Below are 19168 nucleotides of genomic sequence, written 5' to 3'. Positions count from 1 at the left end.
AATTTGGAGCTCCCAGTAACACCAGTATGCCCAGTACAGGGTGACATCTCTCTTGTGAGGGATATGATGTCAGGCTCTTTATAAAAGTCTCTTTTCTCCTGCTTCATTACAGTTCCATGTTAATTGTAGTTAATTGCTTCACTGGGCTAATTGTAGCACAGCAGCTGGAAGTGTTCACACCAAAAATAATCCAAATAAAAAGAGGAAAGAGAACCAATAATCCAGCAGTGAAAAAAGGAACAAAGGCAGAACAGGAGATGATCCAATTCCAGCTGCATTGACCCTGAAAGTACAAATGCCCCATTAATTTAAGGAATGAGAAATGGTGGGGCTCAGCTGGCCAGCACCATACACCTCTTGTTTAAAACTCATTTTCTTCATTTCATCTCATCAGAATTCTCAATTATCCTGCCATAAAAGTTTCCTGGCCAATTTCATGGATCACCTCCCACATCCATTACTGAGGGCCACAACACACCAGACCATGAACCTCCAGAACCTTCCTCCCAAAGCCCTGAGGGCAGCTTTTACCCCAAACCATCAAAAACAGCTTCCCAAGGACCCCGAGGGCAGCTTTTACCCCAAACCATCATAAACAGCTTCCCAAGGCCCCTGAGGGCAGCTTTTACCCCAAACCATCATAAACAGCTTCCCAAAGCCCCTGAGGGCAGCTTTTACCCAAAACTATCAAAAACAGCTTCCCAAAGCCCTGAGGGCAGCTTTTACCCAAAACTATCAAAAACAGCTTCCCAAGGACCCTGAGGGCAGCTTTTACCCAAAACTATCAAAAACAGCTTCCCAAATCCCTGAGGGCAGCTTTTACCCCAAACTATCAAATACAGCTTCTCAAGGACCCTCCCCTTAGTGCTGCTCCCCAGGGAACACAGGGATCAGGATCACCACCAGTGCCACTGCACGTCTGAGTGTCCAATTTACTCAGAATTCCAGGGAAAATTCCTGTGTTTATGGAATTTTGAAATCTTAAACAAGCTGGGGTTTTTTTGTTTGTTTTTGGTTTTGTTTTTTGTTTTTTTGTTTTTGTTTTTTGGTTGGTTTTTTGTTGCTGTTTTTTGGTTTTTGGTCTTTTTTTTTTTTAAGTTTTCTCATCATTGTAATTCAGCCATAATCTAAAATTCTTACTTCAGATGCTCCAGTCATAAATTTAATTCCCTGATTATTTGGAAGTTAGGGAAAAAATTCACACAACTACTTAAGCCATGGTAAAAGAAGCCCAGCAGGTGTGGGAGAGTCAGCAGAACCACACAAACAGCAAATTACAGTCGTGCAGCACCAGTGAGAGCCAGAATTGGGACAATTCTCCCAGATGAATTGCTGCACCCCAGGGCACAGACATGGACAAGTGGCCACGTGCCAGGCTGAGCACTGAAATTAAAGCAGAACAGGCAGATTTACAAATGAAATATTACAAAATGTGGAATAATTAACTTTCTCTTAATCACACACAATGATCAATATTCATGCAGCAAAAGCAGCTCTCTCCTCTAGCCCCTACCCAAATAATTTCAGTTATTTTTCCCTCAAACACCAAACAACAGCTGAATATCCTGAAATCCTCCCACAAACTGAAAAACTGGGAGGTGAGGAGCAAAGCTGGACTCAAAGTGCAAATTCTCAGATCCAACATCAAACCACCCAAAGCAGCACTGCTGCAAACTTGTCGTAGTCAAGGGAATCAGGGAGCTGAAACCAATGAAATGCTGAGGGAAAATAATCCCAGGAAATGGAGAATTCAGGGTTTGTGAGCTGACAGAGGAGGGCTGATGCCTCCTGAGCTGCTCCAAAGGCTGGATCTGAGCTTGTCCCACGACTCCACCAGAACAGATGAAGGAAATGGGCTCCCCTTGACTCTGTCCTCACACCCAGCAGGGAAAACCCAGCCTGCACCAAACAAAGCCCCTTGCTTCAGCAGCTTTGTCCTTCATATTCCTTCCAATAAGCAATCCAATAAATCTGAATTTGAGAGCCCAAATCCTGAGAATATCTCCAGGCAACTTCCATGGGAACTCCCTGGCTGGAAGGCTCTGATTCACAGGTGGAGGTCAGAATTAACTCCAGAAATTCCCACTTGTCATCATCCCTGCCTGCTCCACCCTTATTTCAGCAGTTGCTCCATCGGAACAGGTAAGAGCTGATAAACTCTGCTGATCCTGGGGTTTCAGGACAGCCAGGACAGCCAAGGCCTCCTTTTTGTTGGAATAAGGAGGTCCAAGCTCAAAATAGGCTATGGAAATTGTTTTATGTAAGTTAGAGCCCTCCTCAATTACCAACAGACATTAGTCTGGGTTTAAAAGAGAAATTAAAACCATGCACCCTCTGCATCAAAATAAGAATCTCAGTGCTGGAATATAATCAGGCAAGAGGAAAAAATCAGGTAACAAGACAAAGAGGAGAGGAGAAATATCCACATGTCAGAAAATAGGGTAAATCTGGAAAATCCATATTAAAAAAACAAAAAAACAGATTCTGCTTTTCTTACAATGACTGAGCAAAGAGGGAGGAAATGAAGGTAAATTGTGGCAGGGTCAGAAATAGATCCATTGGCAGCCCGGGTGCTGTTCCCGTTATTTTCTCTGGCAGCTCCTATCTCTGCTTTGTAATCATGGAGTAAATCAGAAATATCTCTTTATTTCAAGGTCGTACTCAAGGAAGCAGCTTTAGGTGCTTTTAAAAAAAGAACAGGGGAAAAATGCAGGTAAAATGTTCATCATGGGGAATTTGACACAAAACAAGAGAAGCCAGGCTCAGGATGAAGCACCTGGCATGGAAAGGGCTGGGATGGGATTGCAGCACCCTAATTAAAGATGGGGAGCAACAGCCTCACCCATGGGGCTGGCAGAGGAAAGGGCTTCCAGCAGCTCCTTGCATTTCCCACAGCCACAAATTGCACAAGAGAGAAGCCTCGCTGAGGCAGTAATTATCTGCCAAATGCACAGAGATTGAGTGATTTATGAAGGAACGGCTCAAAAAAGATGCTGCAAACTAATTCAGCACATCCAGCTTTGGACATGACGCTGCCTTGCTCAGAGGACATATCTGGAATTTCACTCCAGGTAAATAATACATCTCAAGACATTTTCTCCACACATTTTTGATTTCCCATTCCAATATTTCTCCCCACATGAGAATTGAAGGTGAAATCAAGTGGGATCAGGCTGGTGCTGAGGTGTGGGTACCTACACCCAGCAGTCCGTGCTGCCTCAGGCCTGGTGTGGAGACACATCCAAAAATTCCAAGTGCTTCCAGTGCCCAAACCTTCCACAGCTGGCTACAGGTGCCTCACATGCTATGGAATAATCTGAGGTAATTGGTATCCAAAGTTTGGCTAGTTTTGGTATCTAAAAGCTCTTCCTTATCACAGATGTATTTTAGCAATATAAAATACCTCAGAGCCCCACACCCAGTTCAGCATAAAATTGGATTTTGGGGAGAAATCCTTCCCTGGGAGGGTGGGGAGGCCCTGGCACAGGGTGCCCAGAGAAAGGATGGCTGATCCCCCCCCTTGAAATGTCCAGGGCCAGGCTGAATAGGGCTTGGAGCAACCTGGGACAGTGGAAGGTGTCCCCATGGCAGGGGTGGCACTGCATGGTCCCTTCTAACCCAAACCATTCCTCTCCAATCCCCTCCACCCATGCCAGGACTTGGCAGTGAAACAGCCCCTCCAGCATCCCTGGCTCCATGGCCTCTTTTCCCCAAGAAATCCTCAGCTGCCAAACGAGCATCACTGGTATCATCTTTCATATAAATGCAGATACTCCTAAATAAATGATGAGCTGCAGCCCCGGGATCAGCTGGGGAAGTTTCCACTCCCTCGGCCGAGCAGCCAGCCCTGGTTTTGCAATGCTCAGGCTGAGCAGCACCTGCACCAACACCTTTTCCCAGGGATGTGTCAGCACTCCGTGTCGTGCCTGTGCCAGCAGGTGGGAGCGCTGGGAAAGGATCCGTCCCACCGCACTTGCGACATCTCCCCCCGGGAGTTTATCTCGCTGGATAGTTGTAACATGTAAATGCCCTCAGAGAGGACTGGAGCGAGCAGAAAGAAATAATGAATAGTTAACAAGAAGGAGTTAATTGTCATTTCATTTGGCAAATTTCATTTATTTCAGCACATCTCAGGTTGATGTGGGAAGATGCTTAATGCTAAAATGTCCCAGTGTTCTGGTGAAGCCCTGCAAGGACAGAGTGTCCCCGTCCTCCTCCTCCTCCTACTCCTCCTCCTTTTTCCATGTTTTCCTTCCCTGGTTGTTTAAGCAATCTTCATTCACTGAAGTGTATTTTTGGCATTTTCCCTGGTTTTGTCTCCAGCCAGACAGAGTGAGGCAAGGAAAGTCAGGAAAGTGAATCTGGAAATGTCAGCTCTCTCCATAATTTTTATGTGCAGCCTTTGAGCAGGAATAATGTGCAAAATATTTTCACCTGCATATTGCTCTTCTCACGCTCTCTCATCAGAGAACTCAGTGAAAAATACACTCATTTTCCTATCATAGAATTACAGAATGATTGAGGTTGGAAAAGATCTCCAAGATCATCAAGTCCAACCTTTAACCCACTAAACCATGTGCTGGTTTAACACTTCCAGGATGTGACTCCACCACGACCCTGAGCAGTCCATTCCAATGCTTAACCACTCCTTCAATGAAGAAATTCTTCCTGATATCCAACTTGAACCTCTCCTGATGTCCACACTTGTCCTCTCCCAGCAGCTCTCAGCTCTCCCCACCTCTCACCAGGATTCCTTTAACGGGATGAGATGTTTTAGCTGGCACACAGAAGATCACCAAAGGCAAGTGGAAAGCAAACAGCTCCTGTACAATCATCCTCAGGTCCCTCTTGTGTTCTGATGAGCAAATATTTACCTTTTAAAACAATTATTTCTCAGTCTGAGGTTCATGCCTAGTGCAGCCTGGTAACAAACACAACTAAAGCAACTCCCCCTGGCTCCTGTCCGTGCTTTGCCTTAAAGTGAAACCTTGGCCGTGGCTGTCTGTGGTTATCAAGGAAGGATAAGCCATGATGTTTGAGTTACCACAATTTCACAGAATCCCAGAATCCCAGAATGGTTTGGGTTGGAAGGGAATTAAATCCCATCCCATCCTGCCCCCAGCCATGGCAGGGACACCTCCCACTGTCCCAGGCTGCTCCCAATGCCCAGCCTGGCCTTGGGCACTGCCAGGGATCCAGAGGCAGCCACGGCTGCTCTGGGCAGGGCCAGGGCCTCACAGGGAACAATTTCTCTCTCATATTTAATCTAAATCTATTTCATTAAGCTGGGATGTCTCCTTGTTTGAGCAGCTCAATACAGTTTGGGTTATTTTGGTTTAAAAAGGCTACAAAGCAAAATCCCGCTGCTTGTAAGCCCGTGACAGGCACAGCAGGAGTTTTTCAAAGGTTCCAGGGATTTAGGAAGCAGAGGGTGCTGTTGGCTGCCCTGACTGCACACACCCAGCAGCTCTGCCTGTGAGCATCCAGCCTTGCCAGCTGCCTCAGCAGGGCTGGGAGTTATCCCCCTCTCTGACACAGGGCAGCACTTCCAGAGGTATCCCTGAACTGCACCCAGCGTGTTTGACGTGCAGGTTTCACACAACATGAAAAGAAAGCCAACCCACGGGTATTTGTGCTGTGACAAAGCTCATTAAAGCTGGTGATGCAACACAGTTTCACCTCCATCAGCTGGGAGTGGAATGTCACAATATCCCCAGCCCTGTCACAAAGCTATTTTATAGGAGCTCTTCTGGCTCCTTTTGTTCCTGCCTTGAAGTTCAGCAGTGATAATGCTGGTGGCTCATACTGTAAATTGGATTGCTAATTGGGTTCCTCACAAGAACTGAAGAAATAGGCAAGAACTGGAAAATAACTGGAGCATTATCCCAGTAAATGTAGTGCAGGTGAATGCACAGAGAGCAGCCCTGGAAGTGCCGTGTCCCAGGGGAATCAGGGAATGTTATTCCTCCTGTTCAGACCACAGAGGGCACGCTAAAGCAGCGGCCCTTGCTGAAATTACCACTTTGCAACTTCCCAGCTGCAATCCATGATGAAAAGCAAGGAGAGCCCTGCTTTCCAAAGGAATAGACAGCCTGGAGATGTCTGATTACAAACTGGGAGCTGGATCCTGGCTTGGAACAAACCCGGGACTTGCCACCCCACACACAGGCCAGGCACAATCTGCTCCTGCCCAAGGATGTCTCCAGTGGCACTGGGAGCTGAAACAGCTCCTGTAAAAAGCCCTGCCTTTAATTCCCCTCTCCGAATCCTGGTGACTCTTCTTGTTAATTCCCCTCTCCAAATCCTGGTGACTCTTCTTGTTAATTCCCCTCTCCGAACCCTGGTGACTTTTCTTGTTAATTCCCCTCTCCGAATCCTGGTGACTCTTCTTGTTAATTCCCCTCTCTGAATTCTGGTGATTCTTCTATTGCTAATTCCCCTCTCTGAATCCTGACAATTCCTCTGTTGTCAGAATAGAAACTGCTCCACTTCTCTAAATCGTGGCTTCCTGCAATAGGAAGAGGAGCAAAATTGTTGGGAATGTGTGAGTGCTTGTGAGAAAACAGATTTGTAAAGAATTCTAGAATAGATTGGTAAAGAAATACAGACTGGGTGTCTCCAGGATCCTCCTCAAAACTAAACTGGTCACCAGTAAAGATCAGGAAGGGGTTTTATTGTTATTGCACAGCCTTCCCATGCTTCCGTCTGGATGCTGTTACTGAAATCCTGCAGTTGAATGAGGATGTTTTTATTGTTTGTGACGTAGAGGTGCTGTGCACCCTGCTCTGAATCCCCAGTTTATAAGGGAGTGAATAGGAAAAAATAAATGTAAAACACTGTTTGGTTCTGTTCTTAAATTCCTGGAGTTTTATACTGAAATGAGCACAGGTAATGCAAACAGCAGCCCAGAACAATCCCTCCTTGGGAAGCTGAGAGCAGGAGAGCTCCAGGAGCTCCTGGGGCACCTCCTTTCCTGGATCCAGTGAATGTGAGGGAATAGTGACCTCAGGTGTCTGTTCCATTAATCACAGGGATATTCCCATGAATTTACCATTCCATTGGACATTCCTGCTGAAAATGAGAAAATGAAGCTGCTGGGAGCTGCTGTCGCTGGCACAAAGTCTCTTGGGTTTTCTGGCCTTGGCACTTGAGCTTTCCCAAAAACACCTACAAGGACTTCTTCAGGGCCCAGCCACCTGCAAAAAAGCCTGAGAAAAAAATCTATATTGAAATCTGTTTTTAAATAGTGTGAAATTTTAAAATTTGACAGGTATTTAAATGGTCTGTTCACTGTCCTTGCCTATTGCACAGACCCTTTAAATGCTGTGAAAGAATATGGCAGTAGAGGCAGAAAACACTCATTTAAAATGAATATAACATTTAATACTCACTGAAAAGCACGTAAGAAATCAGAACAAACTGATATGGCTTTCATTAGGGGTGAGATTCAGGCTGCTGTGCTCTTCACCTCATTTTGTGCAATAAAAAATATTAAAAAATATAAAATCCTTCAGAAGTGACTGTAACACAGTTTAAAACACAAATTTTCCACAGAAGCCAGAGGACAACCAGAGCTCACAGGCAGCACAAAGTACCTCAATGACTACAAAGAACCCAGTTTTGATATTCACTGAGGCTGTACCTTGAGCTGAGGTGGGATTTGGTGTATTAGCACCAAAATTAGGTGGAGAAAATAAATCTGCAGTTGAAAATAAATCTGCAACGGAAACTTTTCCAGCATTATCAGGATCCACTTCTCCTCCCATAGGCTTCAAAGATGTGGCTTCCATAAAGGACACACTTTGTCCCACCCCTCTCCCAACGCCACTCTCCAAATGCCAGCCTGGAAATGTTTTATTTCCCAAATCAAAGATTGAGTGATTCATCAGGGCTTCAAAGTGAAAACTATTTAACACCCACTTGTGCAGCAGAGGTTCTGAAACAAAACTTCAGAGCAGGGAAACATTTATTTTTTATTGTGCTTTTTCCTTTCATTGTTTTAATAATATGGTCCATAGAGAGTCTCCAGAGAGGTCTGCAAAGAAACTTAATTTCAAAGGAGCAGAAGTGAGTAAGTGTGTGAACAAAAGCATCGCACCAAAGAAAAATGTGCCAAAGAATTAAAAACACGGCAGACAGCTTGACAGGCTGCGATTTTCAGTCCTCGAGTGAAAGAACTCTTCATTTCCATCAGGATGTTACCACATTAAATAAATCCCACACAACGTGTTGATGCAATTCAGCTTTATTTTTCCCCAGCGTAACCTGCAGGAAACAAATGCTGATCTACAAACAAATCTCGGTGTCACAGAATCATCAAATGACAGAATGCTTTGGGTTGGAAACGACCCTAAAGGTCATTTAATTCTAACCCCCTGCCACGGCGGTTCCTCCTTTCCATAGGGTGCTTATGGTACATTACAAATGGAATACAAAGCGAACGGACTGTGTGGGTGGTCCTTGTAAATAAAAATATCATTTTATTCTTAATTAATGAATTTTAACAACGTACGTCTCCCACGGTTCCCGCCCGCTCCATGGCTCCCTCACGCCCTTTCGGGGCTCACTCAGGGCTGCTCCATGGCTCCCTCACGGTTCCCTCCCGCTTCTCCATGTCGGCTCCATCACGGCCCCCTCACGGTTCTCTCAGAGCTCCCGCCCGCCTCTGCATGGCCCCGTAAAAGTCCTTTCCACGTTCCCTCACAGTTCCGTCATTATCTCCTCACGGCTCCCTCACCGCTTCCCCCACCTCTCCATGGCCCCTCACGGTCCTTTCCGGGCTCCATCAGGGCTCCTCCACAGCCCCCTCACGGTTCCCGCCTGCCTCTCCATGGCTCCCTCACGGTCCTTTCCGCGTTCCCTCACGGTTCCCGCCTGCCCCTCCATGGCTCCCTCACGGTCCTTTCCGCGTTCCCTCACAGTTCCCGCCTGCCTCTCCGCGTCCCCCTCGCTCCACCCTCCCCGGGGCTGGGCTGTGCTCAGCCCCGCCGTCTCCTCCCCTTCCTCTGCCGCCCGGAAAGCGCCGCGTGTTCCGCAGCCATGGAGTACCTGCCGGCGCCCGCGGCCCCGGCGCAGGGACACATGTGAGCGGTGGCGGGGGAACGGGGTGCCCGGTGGCCATGACCGTGGCCATGACTAACTGTGCTTCTCTCTGTCCCCGTGTCCCAGCCTGTGCTGCCAGTGCGGTGTCCCCATCCCGCCCAACCCGGCCAACATGTGCGTGGGCTGCCTGCGGGCCCAGGTGGACATCACCGAGGGCATCCCCAAGCAGGGCACGGTGCACTTCTGCAAGCAATGCGAGAGGTGAGCAGCCGCGAGATCGCTGGGGAGGGCAGCAAAATATACTTAGAATGCACTTAGAATGTATCATTTTCGTGGTTTAAGGAGGTAAAAGCGCACAGGTTTGGTATGGGGAAGCTGGCGGGGCTCAGCCTGGAGAAAAAGCGGCTCAGGGGGAACCTGGCTCTGCACAACTCCCTGACAGGAGGGGACAGCCAGGGAAGAGTTAGTTTGGATATTGGGAAAAATCCTTCATGGAAAGGGATGTCCAGCCTGGCAGAACATCCTGACAGCAGGGGACAGCCAGGGAAGGGTTAGTTTGGATATTGGGAAAAATCCTTCATGGAAAGGGATGTCCAGCCTGGCAGAACATCCTGACAGCAGGGGACAGCCAGGGAAGAGTTAGTTTGGATATTGGGAAAAATCCTTCATGGAAAGGGATGTCCAGCCTGGCACAGCTGCCCAGGGCCCCGGTGAAATCCCCATCCCTGGAGGCATTTAAAAGCCCTGTGGATGTGACATTTGGGGATGTGGTTTATTGATGGCTTTAGCAGTGCTGGGGGTATGAACTCAATCACCTTAGCCACTTTGCCATGATTTTCTGTGATTCTAAAAGTTGTAGTTGCATTGGTGTTACTGAACTGAAAGCTTTGGAAATAGCTGCTCGTCCTTGGAGTGATGTAAGGTAAAATGCTCCCTGCATCCCAGGTACCTCCAGCCCCCAGGAACCTGGATCCAGTGTGCCCTGGAATCGAGAGAGCTGCTGGCTTTGTGTCTGAAGAAAATCAAAGCTTCCCTGAGTAAGGTGAGAACTGATCCTGCTGGGATTTCACAGTCTGGTCTGCAAAATTGTTACTGCAGAGATAGGAGCTGAGCAGAGTGAATTGAGGGAAGCTGGTGTGGTTTTAATGTACCTCAATTTCAGAGGTTTTCGTACGTTTCAGAAATTATTTATGCAATATTTGTTCTCACTGGTTTATGATGATACAAAAAAGGGTTGCAGAGGTCTGTGTATAGATTAACTCAAATTCACATGTTTCAGTTGAATGAAGCATCCCTTAGGTTCAGAATATTATTAGAGGGAAGGACCTGAGACTGAGCATCTTGATTTTATGTCAATCAACCTCCATGTTCTAGCTAAGCACTATTAATTGGATTTGGGATGTTAATATATATATTTTTAATTAAGATTATTCACTTTTTCGCTACAGACTGTTTGTGTTTGTGGAGTTAGGCTTGGTTTTACTGAGCTCTTGTCCTTCCCCACGGGCAGGTGCGGCTGATTGATGCAGGATTCATTTGGACAGAACCACATTCCAAGAGGATCAAGCTCAAATTGACTGTTCAGAAAGAGGTAACTGGAGCACAACCTTCTCCATGTGGCTTTTAAAAAGCTTTTATGGCAAACAGCAGGATTTTTTAATTATTATTTTTCCTGTTGTTAGATTTCATCCTGCCTATATTTTGTCACTAAAGTGCCATTCATCAGAATGAAGAAAGTTTTTGTCTGTTCCAGTAAAGATGGGAAAATCTTGCAGTTATTTGTGACCCAACCAGAGCCTAAACCTTGAACATTTTGTTTTGCAGGTGATAAATGGGGCGGTTCTGCAGCAGGTGTTTGTGGTGGAGTACGTTGTTCAGTCTCAGATGTGTGAAGACTGTCACAGGATTGAAGCCAAGGATTTCTGGAAAGCTGTGGTGCAAGTCAGGCAGAAGGTAGAGGCAAACTGAATTTTTATTTGATCGTGGCAGAACAATCAGGCAAAGAATTGGGTGATTTTCTGGGTTTCTCAGACAAAAAGGTACTCACATTTAGCCACAGGGATATGGTTTGTGTTCAAGGTTGTTGAATTTTTTCTAACTCAGTTTAGAAAAACTTTCTGCTGTCCAGTATTAATATTCTTTAAAATGATGCTGGCAGGAGGATCTTGTGTGGATAACTGATGCTCTCCTCTATTTTAAGGCAGTTTGGGAACAGTGGGGCAAATATTTAATTCTTCTTTAAAGGAAATAGATCTCTGTAGCAACCAGTTACACAAAAATGAGAAATGGAAGCTTTAAATAATGTGGTATAAGTAGAGCGATCTGAAATATTTTTGTTTAGTTGGATGTTCTTTCTCTAGGTGATCTCTTCATATAAATGTTTATTCTTCAGGGATCCTGCTTTGTACTTGATGCTTCTTAAACAACCTTGGTGCTTTTGTGTTTGTTTGGCTTTAGACTGTGCACAAGAAGACTTTTTACTATTTAGAGCAGCTGATTTTGAAGCACAGGCTCCATCAAAACACACTAAGGATCAAAGAAATCCATGGTGAGTGGCTCTGGAGGCAGAATAACCTGGATTTATGATGGATGTTTTCATGTTTGTGTGCTGGGAGCTGTGCAGAGAAAAGCTTATGAATTATATTTGATGAAATAGAATAGAAATAGATTGGTTTCCTTGCTTTTCAGATGGCCTGGATTTCTATTACTCTTCCAAGCAACATGCCCAGAAGATGGTGGACTTCCTTCAGTGCACAGTTCCATCCAGGTACAGCTCCTCTGTCCATTGCCTTGAGCACTCAGAACTGTGGGGAACTGTCTTAAATCCTTCCTTTTAAAAGAATTTTTAAGTGCAAGTGTACAAAATCTGTATTTTAATCAAAACAGACAAAATCCCTTCTACCAAAGTCCCATATTTTCCACTTAACCATGGTAAAATTAACCTCTATTTCCTCAGTATTTGTATTTTTGATGCAGACACTTTGTTCCAAGGATCTCCTGTTCCAGGTGATGTCTCTTGTTTCCTGAAAATTTATTTTTGTGTTTTACAGATCCAAATCATCCCAACGTTTGATCTCCCACGACATTCACAGTAATGTCTACAACTACAAAAGCACTTTCTCTGTGGAAATTGTTCCCATATGCAAGGTGAGCTTCCTCTGCTTCACCTTTGGGGTGTTGTGGGCAGAGTTGGGGTTTGGAGGTTGTAGGGTTTGGGGGGTTATGGAGGGATCCACACAGGAAATGCTGAAGTTACTGGGCTAGAAAAATAAAACCACAAAAGTTTAAAATTTTGTTTCAGAAGATTTGGTAAAAAATGGAGGAAATGGGAATGTCAATTGGTTGTGTTGGTTTGCAGGACAATGTTGTGTGTCTGTCACCCAAGCTGGCCCAGAGCCTGGGGAACATGAGCCAGATCTGTGTGTGCATCAGGGTGACCAGCACCATCCACCTCATCGACCCCAGGACTCTGCAGAGTGAGTTTGGGCTTTTCCCCAGCCCTGAAGGTTCTGCTGGCACAATTACTGTGGCTTTGTTTCCATAAAATCCTGGATCTTTGGACCTTAATATTGTTAAATTGATCTGTACAGTAGAAATTTCATAGTGAGCTGAGAGTTCTCCAAGCTTGATCCCCTGGGCAGAATGTGCAGGCTCAGTTTGAGCTCCTGGGTGTTCTAAATATTTACCTCTGTCACCTTTATTCCTCTACAGTTACATGGCTTGATTCCCATGGGATCCTGGGCAGAATGTGCAGGCTCAGTTTGAGCTCCTGGATGTTCTAAATATTTACCTCTGTCACCTTTATTCCTCTACAGTTACATGGCTTGATTCCCTTGGGATCCTGGGCAGAATGTGCAGTAGAAATTTCATAGTGAGCTGAGAGTTCCCCAAGCTTGATCCCCTGGGCAGAATGTGCAGGCTCAGTTTGAGCTCCTGGATGTTCTCAACATTCACCTGTGTCACCTTTATTCCCCTACAATTACACGGCATCTGGATTAAATTTTCAGGCACTTCAGTACCAGAAATTCTGTGCTTTGCTTGCTGTGTGCTGGGGAGCTTGGGCAGCAGAATCCCTCTGAAAGGATGGATCCAGGAATAATTCCTTTGAGCAAAGTCTGCCACAGATCAGCTGCTCCTGCAGCAATGTGGGTCATGTCCTAAATAACTTACAGAGATGAACAGATTATGTCTGGCAGTTGCCTGCATTTTAGTTAATGGTTGTTTTTTCACAAGAAATTCTCTCCCTGATCATTTTGCAGTTGCTGAAATCGATGGCAACACCTACTGGCGCCACCCCTTCAACAGCCTGTTCCACCCCAAGCAGCTGGAGGAGTTCATCATCATGGACATCAACAGGGTCCATGAGAAGAAAAAAGGTGCTGGGGCAGGGGCTCGCTCAAACAAGGTGAGTTTCTCTGTTTAATTCGTGTTTTGGGCCTCCTGCTCAGCTGAACTCATGGGCTGGGTGTGCCTGGCACAGTCTGGGCTGTTCTGGGTGTCACCACTGGCAGAAGCTTTCCTTGGGACCATTTGGTTTGGAAATGGCACAGGCAGGAGGTGAATTCCACTTCCAGGAATTCTGCTTGCAGAGTTTAAACTCTGCTTGTTACCGGGTGTTGAAATATTAACTTTGCAGCTTTAATGACTGAATTGGTCTTGTTAAAGCATTTCTTTCTAATTAGAATTAATGGATCTTTTCAGTTAAAAGCTAAAATAGGTTTTTCTTTATAGAAACAGCCTTTGGGAATTCCTGGGAGTCGCCATGTCCATTTCGTTACTTTTATGGAATGAGAAATGAGGAGTAGCAAGGGATACATTGGATGTGATGCAGAAACACAAATTTAATGACAAGTGGAGTTTAAATCAGTGCAGATGTTGGGGTTAAACTGGGTTTGGTTAAGGAATGTTTTATTTTCCATTCCCACAGCACACTCTGGCTGAAGCCTGGGTCAGGAAAACCTCAGAGCTGGACACAGATCACCAATATTTCTGCTGCACTCACCTGGGGCACATCCTGAACCCAGGCGACCTGGTCTTGGGGTCTGTTCTTCTTTTCTGAACTTTTATTAAATGATTATTTAATGACTGAATTCATGTGCTATCAGGAAGTGTTGAAGTGCTCTGATTTCAAAATGAAAGCAGCAAAAGGTGGGGAATTTCCTGGTCCTAATCCAGGAAATCTCTTTTCTAGAAGGAGTTTCCATGTAAGAATTGTAAGAAATAAGAGAGCTGATTGCCTTCAGAGTGCAGCTTGGAGTCACAACTTAGCCACAAATAAATGGCAAGGATTTTTAAAACACCAATTAATTATTTGTTTGCTAATGAATATCATATACAGTGATAACAAATGTGAATTATTTGTAAGATTAGGCAAATTAGGTGATGCTTAGAACGGTTTAAACATGAATGTTGTGAGCCCAGCAGCACCTCAGTGGATGTTGCAGTTTGGATTCCAGAGATTGGAAAGTGCCAACAGAGCAGGATTTGGGAACTGCAGCTGCTCAGACTTAGGAGAGCTGCACATTAATGTGGATTTTTATTTGTTTCCCTTCCTCTGGAAATATTTCTGTTCCTTAGGAGCTGCACCTTGCCCTGTGCTGCCCTTTAGCACAAACACGATAGACTGAGGTCAGGGTTTTTATAAAGCAGAATAAAACCCCTGTTTCTGTTTTAGCTTTGACTTGGCCAACTGCAACCTAAATGATGAATTTGCCAACAAGATGAACCCCCAGCACATCCCTGACGTGGTAAGAAAATCCCTTTCTCTGTCCAAAGTTCCTCCATTACCCAGGCTAGGAGGGAGTGTGATTTTATAGTGAGCAGTGCCTGAAGGAAGAGAGGATATTAACAGTGACATTTGAGCAGCATCTGATTTTGAAGGATTATTTCCTTAAATATTTGAGTGATGGTTAAATAACACATTTATTGTTTGGGTCTTTTTCCAATTACCATGGCTAGCTAATACATTAATTGTTGGTTTTATTCCAATTACCAATCCCTGGGCGCTGAATAATAACTCCAGTGTGTGCCTGTCCCTTCAGGACCATTCCCCAAGTGTTTGGACATACTTGAACCAACAAACTCCCTGTAAATTCAATATAATACTGCTGAGTGGCAGCCCAGCTGGTTCTGGATGCCCAGATGGGGATTTGGGAGCTGATTTGGGGTTTTGGGAGGTGGAAAAAGGAGCTGCTTTTCCCTGCAGGTGCTGATCAAGAAGAGCTTCGACCGCTGCAAGCGGCAGCGCCGCAGGAACTGGAAACTGAAGGAGCTGGAGAGGGACAGGGAGGCCTCAGACACAGATGATGAAAGGTTCAGTATCTGCTCTCCTTGTTCAGTGACAAAGCAGCCTCTGAATAACCTGCAGCTGAGAGGGAAAAAGGGAAAATGAGAGATAATTGATTTGGGAATTAATAGGTGAGGGTAAATCAGCGGTGAGTTGGAAATGTGGGGATGCTCTGGGGTTTTGTTTCTGTGATTTCACTTTGAATGAATTTCCATAAATCCAAAGGAACAGGGAGTAAATACATCCCACATCTTTTACAGACAATACCAGGACTTCCTTGAAGATCTGGAAGAGGATGAGACCATCAGGAAAAATGTCAACATTTACAGAAGTAAGGCCTTTCTAACTCCCTCACTGGGTGTAATTAAATCATGTTTAAATCGTGTTTGAGGCAAGACACTTTACTGGAATTCTCTATTTACATTCTCCAAACTCTTCGTGCCTGGAGAAATGCTGCAAAGTATTTCACAGGTGTGTTTCACCTGATGGGTTTTGTTTCCTTGCCTTTAAGTGAAAGAGAACTTTTCTCCTGCACCCAAAATCTCTGCTGGGGGAAGGATTTGATACAGAATTCAATTTTTTTCCATGAGGGGACTGAGGAGTTTTTTGTTTTGTGGTTTGTTGGTTGTTTTGGTGTTGTTGGTTTGATTTTTACCCCCATTTTCCCTTGGGGTTGCTCTGGTGGTTTGATGTTTGTTTTCTTTGCTTAACTGATTTTTGGGGGGTTTCTGTGTGTTGTTAGATGCAGATATTCCAGTGGAGAGTGACACAGATGATGATGGAGCTCCACGCATCAGCCTGGCTGAGATGCTGGAAGATCTCCACATTTCCCAGGACGCCACAGGAGGGGAGGGAGCAGAAATGCTGACAGAGTGAGGACAGTGCCTTACAGCCAATAAATATTCCCTGGGGAGCAAAATCTCCCCAGACCATCATTAACCATCACAGGGCCAGGAAAAGTGACAAAACTCCCATGCACCCCAAAATAATGGCCTGGAATTCATATTTTATGGTTGATACTCCAGAGAATCAGCAATTAAAGCTCAATTTCTGGTGGAAGCGTTGCAATATAAATTCCACAAGTTCCTCCCATCCCTGAGGGATCTTTCCATGCAATTTCTGCAGTGGAGAAAATAAGGAAAGATGTCCAGAGGGAGAGATTTTATTGCAGTTCCCTGGATTTTAGGTAGAGTCCCTTCCTACTGTTACAGCTTTAATTTCTCACATGGGGAAGGTTTTCCCCATTTTTGGCACAATGGTTTGAAGCCTTTTATGATACCTGTAGATTATTCCATATATCCATATTTAGGGAAGCTCAAGACTAATTTCTGTTCCCTTACACAAAGAAAACTTCCCTGCAAAGCCCTTGATCAGGAAGATTGGAAAATCCTGTGGAGTGTGATGAGTATTGAACTGTATCCCATGTCTGGATCAGTGGATTAAAGCAACATGCACAGCAATTAATTAATAAACCAGCTATAAAGGATTAAAAACCTCTTGAGATGTTTTGATTCATCATTTTTTAGTTCATTTTCAAATCCAGTTATCCTCTGCAAGTCCAAAGAAGACAGAATAATGAACTCCCTGTTGGTGGCAGGTGTTGGGGGGGTAATAAAATCTGGGTTTAAACTGTGCTGTTTCCATCAATCCTTTTCCTCCTCCCTGTTTTCCTTGCTGGACTCTCCCAGGAATGTTGGATATTTGCTGTGCTGGTTATCCCTGGAGATTTCCCCCTTCCTGGAAAAGCTTCCATGGATCTTTTATCAGAAGATTTTGTGCTGCTGAGGCCTTGGATGCAAGCATTGCCTGGATTTGTGGGATTTCTTTGGCTGGAGCAGCTCCCCACAACCAAAGCTGGGTCTCTGTAGGTTCCCAAGTTTCCAGTGCCCCTTTGGGAGCTCAGAGGGGTTTAGGGAGTGTCCGAAAAATTCAATATTCACCAGTATTTCAGTTAACAAAGTATTCATTGTTTTGGATAAAAGCTGCCACTGTCCCTGCAGCTCTTACTGAAAATCTCTGACTTAAGCCACAAAAAGCTCCTTTTATACAACAGAAATCCTTCAGGGTTTTAACCAGACCTGCTCAATGATGCATTTCCACCCAGATGTTGATGGATTTTGAGTTGGAAGTCATGGGAGAGGCTGTGCAGAATGTTGGAATTATGTTTTGCTCAGAGAAAAAAATGGTGAAAAAATGTGTTTTATAAGTCAGAGCTTACAGCACTAAAGCTGGATAACTGAGGGGAAAAATGAACAGAAAAGGGAGATTGGAATGTGCACTCATTTTTTATTTATTTTTCCCTAGATAAAAGTCTTGTATGTTGATGATGAAAAGCTTAAGGTGCTGATTTCACTTTTAACTGCTTTAAAAATCTGTTAGTGGATGGCCTGATGTAACTCCAGGGCTCCCAGATTTTCCCAGATGGAAATTGCTGAGGTGAAATATTGATGGGAAACACTTCTAACCTCAGGCCACGTGCCTAAGCGTGGCTGCCCTCCAGGGACAGCTCCTGGGCCAATTTTGGGAGCTTGCAAGCTGAGGAATTGAGACACTGATCTGGTGGGCACTTAACAAAATCAGTGTTATTTCACTGGAAGCAGCTTAAAATAGGGAATTCCAGAGGAATGTTGTGTCAGGGAGTTTTCCACAAGAAGTTGGACAAGGGTACAATCCAAATTCTGTTGGATTGTTGGGATTTGGAATCATTTCTCTGAAATGCCAGTGGGAAGAGTCTGGCTCCATTTCCACCCTGGGACTGACAGAGATGGATCCAATCCCATTTCTTCCCCGTTCTCCTGCAGGAGAATCCATGGAAAAATCGGGATGTGCTGAACGTGAGAGTCCACCTGGTGTCACTGTTCCTGCACCCAGAGCAGGTGAAAGGAGTGGGGGAATTGGAAATCCAGAGGGATTTGGGAATGTTTCCTGGAGCTCATTCCAGGACACAATCATGGAACAAAGAATCTCGTTGCTGTCAGAATCTCTATTTCCTCCTCAATACAAGATGGGAACCTGGTTAAGCCAAATCAGAAAATGAAGTTTAAAACTTGTCAGGGTTTCAGTTCCAAACAAAACCAAAGCCTGATGGTAAAGCAAGAAACTGAAGGGATTTTGTGCAATTGAAATACTCATCTTCCTAAAATGAAAGCATTTTGGATGATGCTTTCATTTTAGGAAGTTGAATACTCAAATTGCACAATCCCCAACAAGGACTGAAAAGCCTTGAAAGCCAATTTTAAACTCACCTCTATCAGTGAGGTCTGTGAGATGGAAGGGAACTCCTGAAGCTGTGAAATATTTGGTGCTGTTTGCACACCCTGCTGAGAGTGTGTGCTCTGAGGATGGCGCTTCACACCTCGATCCCTGGAAAAAACACCTGGAAAAATATCTAAGAAAAATCTATTTAATGTAATATCTCTGCTGTGTACTGGGAATGCCAGCAGCAGAGGAAGGAGGAGTTTCCTGTCTCAGAGAAACTGGAACTCAACTGTTGCATGAAGCAGTTTCAGCTGGGCAGGGAACCGAAGCAGAAACTTCCAGCCAGGCAGGACAGAGGGATTTCAGGTCAGCTCTGGAAAATCAAACAGAGCTGCTGGAAACTCCCCCTGCTCTGAGCAACCCTGCACATGGAAATGTCCTGTGGGATGCACAGCCAGGAAGTGCTGACAGGTTCATTCTCCAAGCAGGATTTTCAGGTCAGGTGATGGAGAGCAGAGATAAGAACTGCAATTACACGTGGCTGGAAATGAAGCAGTGCTGCTGTTGGAGTGCAAAACAATGACAGGAACAAGGAGCAAGGAATTATCTTAGAAAGCTTCTAAAAACTCCTGAGGTGATCAG

At 45.0% G+C, this 19168-nt stretch overlaps 1 protein-coding gene across 1 annotated transcript; it reads left to right on the top strand.

Moving 5' to 3' along the window:
* Window positions 1–9030: 9030 nt before the first annotated feature.
* Window positions 9031–16821, top strand: NMD3 (NMD3 ribosome export adaptor). Its single transcript, XM_059479121.1, has 15 exons — window positions 9031–9083; window positions 9169–9303; window positions 9988–10084; window positions 10553–10633; window positions 10867–10995; window positions 11500–11590; window positions 11731–11809; window positions 12093–12189; window positions 12401–12518; window positions 13302–13447; window positions 13970–14082; window positions 14717–14789; window positions 15248–15354; window positions 15589–15659; window positions 16071–16821. The coding sequence occupies exons 1-15, from the start codon at window positions 9040–9042 to the stop codon at window positions 16202–16204; spliced, it is 1515 nt and encodes a 504-aa protein (XP_059335104.1). The 5' UTR covers window positions 9031–9039; the 3' UTR covers window positions 16205–16821.
* The last annotated feature ends 2347 nt before the right edge of the window (window positions 16822–19168 follow it).

The sequence above is a fragment of the Ammospiza nelsoni genome, chromosome 10, assembly GCF_027579445.1.
Source record: "Ammospiza nelsoni isolate bAmmNel1 chromosome 10, bAmmNel1.pri, whole genome shotgun sequence".
NCBI classification, from domain to species: domain Eukaryota; kingdom Metazoa; phylum Chordata; class Aves; order Passeriformes; family Passerellidae; genus Ammospiza; species Ammospiza nelsoni.
The sequence above is the reverse complement of the archived record's forward strand: the minus strand, read 5'-3'. Positions and strand labels throughout refer to the sequence as shown.